The 13,345-nt window shown below is 29.2% G+C and overlaps 1 protein-coding gene across 1 annotated transcript; it reads left to right on the top strand.

Annotated features, from left to right (window-relative positions):
- The first annotated feature begins 7,093 nt into the window (after nucleotides 1–7,093).
- On the top strand, nucleotides 7,094–10,248 carry LOC111442906. Its single transcript, XM_023080466.1, has 6 exons — nucleotides 7,094–7,197; nucleotides 7,877–8,014; nucleotides 8,260–8,333; nucleotides 9,368–9,408; nucleotides 9,650–9,703; nucleotides 10,152–10,248. Exons 2-6 carry the CDS (start codon nucleotides 7,927–7,929, stop codon nucleotides 10,246–10,248), a joined length of 354 nt encoding a protein of 117 aa, XP_022936234.1. The 5' UTR covers nucleotides 7,094–7,197; nucleotides 7,877–7,926.
- Nucleotides 10,249–13,345: the final 3,097 nt, after the last annotated feature.

The following is a 13,345-nucleotide window of genomic DNA, read 5'->3' on the forward strand; positions in this document are numbered from 1 at the left end:
TATATATATATATATATATATATATATATATATATATATATATATATATATATATATATATATATATATCAGCGATAATACTGTCTTCTAACCTTAAGAAGTAGAATATATATAATTTATATTTTATTTGAACTCAATTGAACTTCGCAGGGTTGGGGAAAGATTAGGAAATGTGATTTCACTGTATTTTTTTACTAGGAAGGGGTCTTATCATAATTATATATATATTTTTTTTGTGGAATCATATTTTGAAAAGACAGATTGCCCATCTTTTCTTTAGAAATACGATTGGGGCTTATTCAAACCCTTCGAGTAAAATACATTCCAAAATAACGGTTACTCGGGCATCTTTACCCTTGGCCATAAACCTCCCTGGTATTTTTTATTCACGCAATTCTTCTATTTTCCGATCCAAAATGAAGAAAAAAAGTTATGGGTTTGATAAAAAAAAATTTAACTCGAAATTAGGTTTAAACTCTAATTTCGAAAACTATCCTTAGAGTATAAATTAATTAGAATATTGGCCGAAAACTAGGATCTGGAATAGGAATTGAGACATGAATCCCGACACATTATTCTAAGTCACCATCGCGAATATCCCAATTTTATTCAGCATTCTAATAGATTACTATTACAAGTGTAGTTTTGAAACATTTACACGACATTTATGAGCATGCTTTTAAAGGGTTCGAGAAGGTACGGAGAATAAACAACAAAATTGGTCATTTCGTGACACGTTAGTAACGAAGTGAAAGATAACGTGACATTGAAAATTCTTTAGGACAGTCCTTTGAGACTCCCACAATTAGGACATTCAGGACACTTGGTAGAGAATCTAATGATGGTTGGATTAGGTTGGATCGTCTTTCCTACACGCCCACAATTAAAGCATACTTTTTAGTGGATTATATATTTTTCCGATTTTATTTATTAAAAAATATTTTCAGTTTCTAAATATTTTATAGAAATAACAATTTAGTCCTCAAATTTTAATTTATATCAATTTGACCCCTATATTTTTATTATATAACAATATAGAACATTTTCATCGTATATTAATTTTTATAATTTAGTTTATATTAAATAATAAATATTTATATTGTTGAAATATATAAAATAATATAAATTTTATTAATTCTAAAAAAAATAATTTATTTTAAAAATTAATGAACGGTAACAGAGGACATGGAAAAGAATGGCAGAAAATATATACGTATATGCTAATTTTGATAGAGAAAAATTCCATAATATAAAGTTGAAGGTCTTCTCTGTCGTAAAGAATAATAATTTTTAACAGAATAAAACCATTTTAAAAAATAATTTAATCATTTTTTATATACGTGGATTATTAAAAAGTAAATATATTTATAAAATTAAAAAAATAATAAGTGGTTATCATAATTATTCTAAATAATTACAAATTGGAGTTAAATATTAATTTTATGAAAAATCATAAACCAGAATTAATTTTTAATTAAACTATATTAATATATATTATTTCCTCTATTTATCTTGGATTTAGAATTTTTATTTCAATATTTTAAAAATTAAATCATTATATAATTGCTATAATTTTTTTAAAAATTAATTGTAATCCCTAAAATTCAAATACAAAATTATTATTTATTTATACTATTTTAACAAAATTAAAAAAAAATCATTAATATATATATATATATATATATATATATATATATATATATATATATATATTTGTATATTTTTTAATTCATGCCATCTTTGAAAATAACATATGATGTCATCTAATATAAAATTTAATCGTGATAAATAAAATAAAATAAAATAAAGATATATAAAATAATGTGTTTGAAAATTCTATTAAATTCCAAAAATATATTTTGTATTTATCTATAGCTATTTTTAAATAATCATTTATCGTTGTTACTTTTTGACTCGGAAGAAATCATTATTATTATTATTATTATAAATATTAATTGGATTTATTAAATCCAATTAGCATTTAAATTATTAGTAAAATATGTCTTTTTATCATGACCCAATGTGTAAGGAATATAGTAGGCCATGTCCCTTCACATGCCCCTATCCATTGTTTTTTTTAATAAAATAAATCGGATATTTATTAAAATTAATTTATTTTATTTTAATATTTATGATATCCATAGAATTAGAGATATTTATTCGACATATAAAATCACTCGATAATGGTAAAAGAAGCGGGTAAAGATTGTTTTTCTATAAGTTAAATAAGGATAAGGACGAGTGTTCTATTTTTTTTTTTATCTCGATTCTTGTCTTGCTCCAGTTTATTTATTTAAGTAAATATATTTAAATTTTTTTACCGAATACCCGTTTTTTCCAAATTCTCTCACGTCATTTTGATTTTTTTCCAAAAGTCGGAAAGACTTTCGTATCTGATTAAAAGAAATTGATATAAAAAAATGGTTGGAAATATATTAGTTTCAACGTGATATTTGAAAATAATAATTTAATATTTTAAAATATTAATAAAGAAAGAAAATAAAAGTTGGAAATTAGGGTAATAAATGTCAAAAAAGTAAACAAAAAGTGGAATTTGTTTGACCTTAAGGCTTAAATTAAAAGGGTGAAAGAAGGGGATGCATTGACATTTCTGGTCAAATCAGTGTTTAAAGACGCAATTCAATTTCTTTAAATCCCATAAACGTCAATGCCGTACACTTTATCCCAAACCCCCCATTTTCTTTTTAATTTATTTTTCATTTTATTTTCAAACGTGTTTATAATATATTAATTTATTTATTTATTTAAAACAATAATTTGAAAACAAAATATATTTAATTTCGTTATAATTTATTATTTGTTAGAAATAATAATAACAAAAAAAAAAAAAACACGTGGTCCTTCTCTGTCTTTTTCTCGGCCCTCAACGTCTCACGGTATTTCACAGCTAGAAATCAACTGATAAGTAAAAACAATAAAATACTTTCAGACCTTTAAAAAGTCAATTCAAATTGTCGCTAATTGTCTTTCAACATTCAACAATTCAACGATTAATCGATGGATAGAGACAAGAATGTTGTCTCAGTCCATGGATGACTATCTTAATTTAAATGTGTATTTTTAACCTATAATTGTCTTTCATATTTTAATTTTAAAATAATTTATTATGATTTTATTTAAATTAAAACGAAAACTAATAAAAATTAAAAATAATAATAATAAAATACAGCTTTCTTTTAGCTTTGGAACTCAAAGGTAACTGAAACTTTAACAATACGACCAAATTTGTATTTTTCGAAAATAATATTTTTTTAATTTATGGAACGCAGATGAAATAACACCAACCGTATAATAATAATTAAATTTAAATTAAAAAAAATGAGCATTTTTTGTTTTTTTCTTTTGTGGTCCCCGGGAGTCTGGTTGGATTGGATGGTAACGATAAGTCAAACAACATCGAGTGGGGTCGGGTGGGCCCCACCACAAGGACTTATGGTCCTCGCTGGCTGCTTGTTCAATTATTATACTTTTTTTTTTTATATAATTTTTTTAAAATTCGTTAGTTCCGTTTTTTCGCGTCGCGTATTTTTCCACGTTAGCAGAAAAACCCATCCTAATCCGACGTCGTTTTGTTTCGCTACAATCCCACTCCGGAAGTGGGGATCTCTGTCGTTGACATTTGGTCAAAATTCTAATTCTTCGAAAATAAATATAAATATTTTAAATATTTAATTCGAATTTTAACAAATTATGGGATTAATTTTTAAAAAAATTATAAATTTAATATATAAGCCAAATATTTGCTATACTAATGTAAGTAATTTCTTAGTAATCTAATCGATCACGCGTTAGATGAAACATTAATATTAGATAAGGATTATTCAACCTAATCCGTCACTTAATCTAACTTTAATTAAGTGATAATTATAAGCGATTCAAATGAAAATACTATAATTAGTTTAAACCAATCATATTATCGTAAATGTCAAACGTAATCTTAGTCATCGAAAATATGATTATGTTATTGACCAAAAAGATAAGCGTACAGACGTTATGTGATGGATTGGGTAAGATTGAGACGTTTTAAAAAGTTATTAAAAATTATTATAAAATTAAATAAGTTAATTATACGTACAAATAGTTGTATTATCAGTAAACATATATTTTTTAATTAATAATAAATTTTAGTTCGGTCGGTTCAAATATAATCTAATTTTAAGGGTATCCATGAACTGAACCGAACCCAACCTACGAGACGCTCATTTATTTGAAACAAACCAAACTCAACTAACTTGATAACCCAACTAAAGTTGTACGAGTAGATATGTTCGTTTAACTTGCAGGAAATGGGAGGTGAGCACGAGAAATTTCTCCCAATTAGAATCAGAGATAATATTAATCGTCCTCCTCCTTTTTTTTTTATATATATATATATATATAATTATACTCGGATATTAAAATTTTAATTTTTTTTTTTATAAATTATGTTGGTAAAATATTATATTATATTTTTATTTATTATAATGTTTTATATTTTTTTATATATAAATTATATTACAAAAAATTATCCATTAATTTTTTTTTTTTTTTGCGGGTCATCGAGTCTTTATATACGAGTTAGGTTGAGTTAATTAAATTCTTTAGGTTCTCGAGTCTTTTGAAAACCTTTACGAAAAAGTTAAATATTCTCTGATCAATTATGAAATTGTAATATTTAAATAATTGTTGTCCAAATAATTGACCAATAGCCTTTGGGAATGTATTGGGCAGCCATAATTCCATGTGGGCTATTAAGATAAGAACGTAGGGTACTATTCTAAGCATAAAATTCTTTTTTTATCATTACCTACTTATGAAATTTCACACCAAATTCTCTTTTATTTCTACAAACCCAACTTGGAATTTTAAGATGCTTCTATTCTTCTCGATCCATTTCTCTTCCTCTTTCTTTACGAAATGGAACATCGACACGTCCTATTCGTTTTCTTTGAAATTTTCTCCGAGTTTTCAACTTAGAGTGAAAAGATTGGAAAGAACAGTGAGAAAATAACGAAAGCTCGTCAATCGAATAATTAGGTTTTAGTTCGTATTTTTAACAGATATTGTTCGCTTTGACTTGTTACGTATTGTCGTTAGCCTCACGGGTTTAAAATGCGTCTACTAGAGAGAGGTTTTTACACCCGTATAGGGTCTTAGCTGGCACACTGTTAGATGTCTGGCTCTAATATCATTTGTAACAGCCAAGCCCATTGCTAACATATATTGTTTGTTTTGACCCGTTACGTATGGCAGTCAGCCTCACGGTTTTAAAACGCGTATGCTAGATAGAGGTTTTCATACCCTTATAGGGTCTTAGCTGGTACAGCGTCTGGTGTCTGGCTCTAATACCATTTGTAATAGCTAAGCCCACCGTTGACATATATTGTCTGCTTTGACCCGTTACATATCGCAGTCAGCCTCACGGGTTTAAAACGCGTCTACTAGATAGAAGTTTCCACACCCTTATAAGAAATGCTATGTTCCATTTTCTAGCCGATGATGTGAGATCTCACGATTCATCTCCCTTGGGGCCCTGGGTGGTAGCTGGCACACTGTCCAGTGTCTTGCTCTAATACCATTTGTAACAGTCAAGTCCACCACTAACATATATTGTCTGCTTTGACCCGTTATATATTGCCGTCAGCCTCACGATTTTAAAACGTGTCTTCTAGAGAGAGATTTCCACACCCTTAAAAGAATGCTTCGTTACCCTCTCCAATCAACGTGAGATTTTACAATCCACCCCCCTTGAGGGCCTAGCGTCCTCGCTGGCACACCGTCCAATGTCTGGCTCTAATACCATTTGTAACAGTCAAGTCCACAGCCAACATATATTGTCTACTTTGGCCCGTTACGTTTCGTCGTCAACCTCACTATTTTAAAACGCGTATACTAGAGAGAGATTTTCACACCCTTATAAGGGATGTTTCGTTTTCCTCTCCAACCGATATGGGATCTCACAATAACAGACTATGTTTTCCTTCGATCCCACTGTTGTTATTAAGAGTCACAACTAATATATCGAAAAAAGTTCTTTTTTCGTTATTATAGAACTCGAGCTATACAGTTTGTCAAAGTTGAGACAATTCAAGTTGATCTCTCGAGGAGTTTTTATACACGATTAGACAATTCCCACGTGACAACGTTAGGTTAGAATTTGAAATTTGTACAAATAGGGAAAGAACCTAACTCATGATCTTGACAAGTTGTAGTAAAGAAGCAATATACCTAAACACCAACTCCCCTTTCTCCTATCATATGAATGGTAATGCCTATAAACCTTTAATTGGTTGAAGAAAACGACACTATAGTTACTTTGTTTATCGTATTTGAATCGATATTGATTTGTCAACCCGAGCATATGACTCGAGAAATAGGTGAGGTGTTTGAGTTCTCGTACCCAATGTTATTAAACTAAAAAAGAAGAAGAAAAGAGTCAAGATCGGTCTTCTTAAGATTGACAAAAATCTCGGGAATGCGATATTTGCAGAAGCATTTGAATCTTAGTTATCATAAGTAGGGGTCTTAAAAAAACTCGATAACTTGAAAAAAAATTTGAACAACCGAACCCAATTCGTACAGTTTGGGTTGGGTCATGAACTTATTTAGGTTGGGTTCGGTTCAAATAAATGAAAATTTTATAGATTAGATTAGTTCATGGATTCTCAACTTGAATTTATTTATTTATTTATTTTGTTTACATTTTAATTATCTGTATATATTTATTTAATTTTATAATTATTTTTTATTATTTATTTTTCAAGGACTCTTAAAAATAATTTTAATTTGGGAGTTGAAATTGAGTTATAAATTTTAATTAAATGTTTGAAAATAAATAAATATGAAAAAAACGGTGAATATAATTAAACGATTAAATTATTAGTATTATTTTAAAAATATTATAAATAAAAGATTTAATTTTTTTTAAATAATTGAAAAAGAAAATAAGCAAAAGAAATGGTAGGAAAGAAGCAACCATAAAATGTAAGAGAGGAATTGGGCCCAATAAGAAAAGGGCCAAAAGCCCAGCCCACAAAGCATAATCTGTGAAGGAATTAGAAAAGGAACAAAAATCCGACTAAACGCGGGAAAATTAAAAAACCCTATTTGCAATGCCGGGGAGGTGGATCAGTGCGTTGGGGGAAGAAGAAATGGCGCGCCATTGTTGCTGAGCTCTCAACCATGGGCGGAGATGTAGTACGTTTCTGTTTTACGTTCTTTTGTTTCACTTGTTTCTCAGAATGTGTTGCGTAATCTCAACCGTCGTCCATTTTTTCGATTGACAGTCGGCCGAGGTAGTGAAAGATTTGATGCATCAGGATGAAGTTGTTTGATTCTATGCAGAACTAACCGGTAGTTTAGGATGAGAATTTTAGAATCCGTTGTAAGAGATGACTTTGATTCTATGCAGAACTAACCGGTAGTTTAGGATGAGGATTTTAGAATCCATTGTAAGAGGTGACTTTGATTTTATGCAGAACTAACCGGTAGTTTAGGATGAGAATTTTAGAATCCGTTGTAAGAGATGACTTTGATTCTTTGCGGCTGGGGAATTAGGTTTCTTCTGCTCGTTTGTAATTTTTTTTTGGTTAAGGTGTTGTCTGAATTGTCTATCTATGAGATTTAGCAATAAATTGAAGTTGAAACGTGAAATTATAAATAAATCATGGCCTCACTATCAGCATGGTTAAATGTAAGTCATTGCTTTCGGGAGGTTTTTGCTCATGGCATTCGTGATTTGCTTATTTGATAACAAAATCCTTCAATCTGCTTGGATTAATTCAAACGTTAATGCAATCATGCTTTTATAAAACATGAAATGTACTATTTAAATATCTTATTAGTTTTTATTTGATATAAAATATATCTGATATAGGAAACATTATTTAGTCCTGAACTCATACAAGTTCAGAGTTTTGGAGTTGAATGCAAGAGGTGACCGTGGGATCAATGTTGTTCGGACTAGGATTAAAGATTTTGCTGGTGTTGCAGCAAGCAGTGGTCAATGCCATGGGTAATTTTCTTAATCTTAGCTATAACATTTTCATAACATGCCTGTTATAAACTTCACACTTTTTAGAAAAGGAAAAAGAATTTAGGGGTTATCCTTGTTAACCATTCAAGATAATAATTCTGGATGAGGCTGATTCAATGACTGAAGATTCTCAGGTGTGATCACAGTCTATATTTACTCTATTATAGTTTACTATGAGTTTAGTTTTTTTTTTTTCACGTTTCCTAATATTGAACATTATGTAGAATGCCCTGAGGCATCCCATGGAAGCATACTCCAAAGTGACATGATTCTTTCTTATATGCAACTATATCAGCAGGTGAAGCCTAGCTTCCTTCTTATTGTTTCAAAATCTCTCTTTATTTTTGTAGAGTTTTCTATCTAAATTTTTGTAATTTTGTTTTTGATGTTGGCAGTCTCCAATTTATTGCTGTTGATTCTGTTTTTGGATTTGCGCTTTTGATATTTATGACAGTCTTCAACCTCTTATGGAGTAAATTAACAACCATAGCTCATAAGATGTTTGCGTTTTTAAGCCACATATGAAAGAGCATTGGGAGACTTGGTGGTAATTTACTAATGTTAAAATCATAATAGTTTTTAACTAGATTTCAATATAATTGTCTTCAAAGCGTATAGGAGTCTAACTTTAATAACAATTGGGCGTGAAATCTCCATATAAATGAGAAATAGGGAGGGAGAGGAGAGGATTTTCATCTAGGGACGGAGATTATATTCTCCATCAATTCTCCATCAATTCTCCATCCTGATCCCATATAAATGAGAAATAGGGAGGGAGAGGAGAGGATTTTCATCTAGGGACGGAGATTATATTCTCCATCCTGATCCTGCCCTTGCCTCACCCCTAACATATGTAATACATACATTATTTCAGTAAATGAATATTTACATATATTTTTTAAATGTTGAAGACTATTTTGTGATTTGAAATTTGAGTTTTTAGTAATGAGGTAGAATATTATATTATATTATCCGTTAAAAACTTATTTGAAGTGTATATTAAAAAATGGAAAGAAAAAAAAGTCCCATGAAAATTCTGACCCCTATGGACAATCTCCATCGTGGACATCTCTTCATACGAGTACAATAACATTAAATCAAGTTTTGACATTCTCAATCTTATGTTTTGTTTTTATGGCGGCATGCACACATTGCATATATTTTTGCAATATTTGTTCAATATATGAAATGTTAATCTAATTGTGCAGTGCATTCTATATCGTTTTCGTTTGAATCATTTGAATTTTTTGAATACTGGAAACTGGTTTTTTTAGCGTTCATAATTTCTACGATAGTCTATTATCCATCTCAGTGTTTTTTTCCATCTCGCAGGATTGTGGAGCTCCCTTACATCGAGGTCTACAAAAGTTCAGGTTTAGAGGTTTAAGCCACTCTCTTGTAATTTTAATAATTTTCGCATTTGTTCATGCACTCAAACGCAGGGTAGTATCAAGAACTTGACGAACTATAATTGCTCTTTAATTAGTTAGTAGTTAGCGAATTAATCATAATTATTATCATAATCATAGGCAGTGTTTGGATTTAGTTGCTATTTTAGTGCGTTTTGATGAATAATAAATATAATTTGTTTGTCAAAGATGACTTTTAATATAGGTTTCCAGCCAAGAATATTCCCCCTCATCATCATCATCAACACTTTCTTATAAGGTACGCTCTTCATAAATAGTTCTTCAATTATTTGAACTCATAACATGCAACTGTTTTATATAATTTTTTCTCTTTTCTTTAATCTGACTTTAACTGTTATTAAATAATTATGATAAAGTTCAACCAAAAAATAAAACTACAAAATTTAAAGTCTAAAACAGCAAGAACCTAATAAATATGAAAGCTAAAGCTACAAATAGAAAACATAAATGAATTAAAAAAATAAAAAAGACAAGAAATCTATGTGGGTGCAGGCAACCTAGACAAGTTGTTTGTCACCTAAATGGGGTGCCTTGTAAGAGAACCATTACTCAGCTCCATGTGTTTGACCTTTAATTAGATGATGAATATGGCATGCATGAACTTACACAGTTCAAGCTGCACCAATCTCAAAATTAAAATTCTTTTCCAATCATAATGCCATGAGAGTCTCATGTTTTTTATTTAGATTGGATCTCGAGGCGGGGACGAAGAAAGAAGGTAATTCGTTCTTTAAAATGCCGTATAATTATGTTTATATTTATAACGTAACATCTTTACTTTAATTTACCAAAAATATTAGTGTTCATTTTGATACCATGTTAGACGAACACAACTCTCCACAATAGTATGATATTGTCCACTTTGAGTATAAGCTCTCGTGGCTTTGCTTTGGATTTCTCCAAAAAGCCTCATACCAATGGAGAGAGTATTCTTTGTTTATAAACTCGTGATTATTTTCTAAATTAGCCGATGTGGGACTTTTATCATCCAACACCTCTCCTCAAACAAAGTACGCCTCCCCTTAATCGAGGATCGATTCGTTTGGAGTTTGTCATTTTTTACTGCCTTCGAGGAGGCTTGACTCCTTTTCTTTTGAAGTCTTTTGTTCGATATTTAAGGTACCAATCTATTAGTACGACTAAGTTTAAGACATGACTTATTTTCTTTGGATCTACGTCTTAAGTTTAATTTTTAGATTCAAGAAAATGTATCCTCATAATTAATGATTAGAGAAAAGGGGTTAGAATTTCTTTTTTAAAGTTGTAAATTGGGAATTATTTAATTCCTTCAATAATTTGCTGCTGACTTGACATTTTGGCATGAAAACATATACATGAACCCATGTTCAATTCAAAAAATACTTGGGAAACTTTTATGGTGGAGTAATCTGACCTAGAAAAGATTCTTCATTTATTTATTTATTTATTGTTCTTGTGCTTTCTTCTTTTAGCATTAATTACAAATCTAATCTAATTAGCAACATATATTTTGGTATCATTTTGCTTCAAGTCTTAAGTCTATGAAGAAAAAATCTAGTTAACCTCTGTATTAGCTATGAATATTTCATTTTTTAAGATTTCTTTTTGTTTGCTATTGCTTTTTAATCTCCATTTGATTTATTATTTCAGCAAAATAACTCGTTCGATAAGCTAGAACTCAAATAGGCTTATTCATTTATTTTTTTAATTTAGGGTTTAAATTCTCCAACCTAGCACATTTGAAGGTGTTTATATGCATTTGATCCATTAATTTAGGGTTTGCATTTGTTTGCATTTATATGGCTTTTTCCTATCCTAGCCTTTTGACTCTATTGATATAGATATTGAAATTTGTTTTTATTTTATTTCTCTTTCAATTCGTAATATATTATATTATATTACATTATTTATAGAAATCTATTGATTCATTAAATTAATCAAAGTAACGTATAAGGTTTATTTAATTCTTACTTACATTTGTAATCCCAATGAGAACATAGCACTTTAGAAAGATTAATTTTTCTTAGCATTTACAAAATAAAGATCTACTCCTACTACTACATGTGGCGCTCGCAGAACAACTCGTGTGCTAATTCCGATGAAATTAAATAAATAAATAAATTTGGAATTGAAATTTTGCATATTACGGTACGTGTTTTGAAATTAGTTTAATATTTATGGGTGTCGAGAGAGGGTTGACAACTTCAATAATTTATATTAAAATATTGTTTTCAATTTTATTCTATTTTAGGCTTTCAATAATTTTAAATTTAGTGGCTTAAAGTTATTTTTTATTAAAATTAGTTGAATAATACTACTAATAATAATATTTTTTGCATTTAGAAAAATTAAAGATTTATCGAAAATATTAAGACTAAATGGTAGGGTAAAAATTATAGGGACTAAAATAAAACTTTTTGTAAAAAATTTAAAGGTGTTTTTTTTTTTTAATGGAAGTGCATTAAAACTTAAAAGCCATGATAGCATGGAGGCTCTTCCTTAACCCACAAACCATGCCTTCAAATTAGAGTGTAATTATTAATTATATGTTGGTGTAAACCGTTGATCACCGAAAGCATACCCATGTGAGAGAGTCAAAGGCAGGACCGAGAATATTAAAAGTCAACATTATCAATGATTAAGCCTTACATTTAAGTTTGAGTAAGTTTAATATCATGCACATAAGCTTTATATATTTGAAAAATGAACGCTATATCAAAATAATTGTCACCTGTGACAAAGACTACGGCTACATTTATTAACGTTTGATCTTATCTTCAAAATTTATGTTTATTTAGTCCATAAATAAACTTACCAAATTATTTAATAGGCCGTTAGTACTATTAATTTTATTGTTAAAAATGTTTAATAAGTCTAGCATATTCAAAGTTCTAAAATACTAATTAGTCTATTATATAATATAAAATTTTTTTAAAAAATTATTTAATAAATCTGAAGCTATACACTATCTAGAAAATATTCAAATTTACACGTATCAAACAAAATTATGGACTTGTAAAGCACAAAATTAAAACTTTGAAAATAAAATTGAAAAATTAAGGGCAAAATAGACATTTTAAAATTCAAATATTGAAAATTGTGTTAAATATAGTCATAAACTTCAAATTTTAGATGTTAAATTTATGTTGCTTTTATTTTTCAGTTTTTTTGGGAGGTGAGAGGGGGGACTAAGCACATATTTTGCTCCTTAATTTTAGGTCTAGGGTTTAGGGAAAGAGTTTCAATTAAGTCCCTTACGGTTAATTTTTTTACAGCCACACCCTTCCTTTGGTTGACGATAAACTATAAAGAATGAATTAAACTACCTAAAGTCAAAATACACACTAAAGAAATCCAACGTGAATATAACTCGACTAACAATGTTATACCTTTAACCAAAAGGTCAAACATTAGAATCACCCTATTTCACATTGAACAAAAACAATCCTAACAAGAACCATGTCATTAATCATCGTCAATCTAAACACAAGCAGTCATTTATAAAATGAGAGGGACTAAATTGGAAAACAAAATACACGACCATACGACCATCAAAGTATAATAACATAATATATATATATTAAAGTAGTTATAAAAATAAAATGGGAGAGATATAATCTAACCATCAGATCATTATAAAATGATTACAAACCTAAGGTATGAATAGGTATGTAACTCCATAATAGGTAGCCTGGAAGTTTAAGAGATAACAGCCAATGAAAACTAGTCGGCAATGATTAATGAATGAACACTCAACGGAAAACCAATTAATTAAATAGTTTCTGAGGTGAGTGCTTCTGTAATGTGTTGCAAACAAAGGTAGAATTTGAGAGGTCATTGACTTTTCGAACAATATTTTACTAAAAAAGTCGCCGTCCCATTTCGGGGGGGGGGGGGGGGG

The sequence above is a fragment of the Cucurbita moschata genome, unplaced genomic scaffold (assembly GCF_002738365.1).
Source record: "Cucurbita moschata cultivar Rifu unplaced genomic scaffold, Cmos_1.0 Cmo_Scf00005, whole genome shotgun sequence".
NCBI lineage: Eukaryota > Viridiplantae > Streptophyta > Magnoliopsida > Cucurbitales > Cucurbitaceae > Cucurbita > Cucurbita moschata.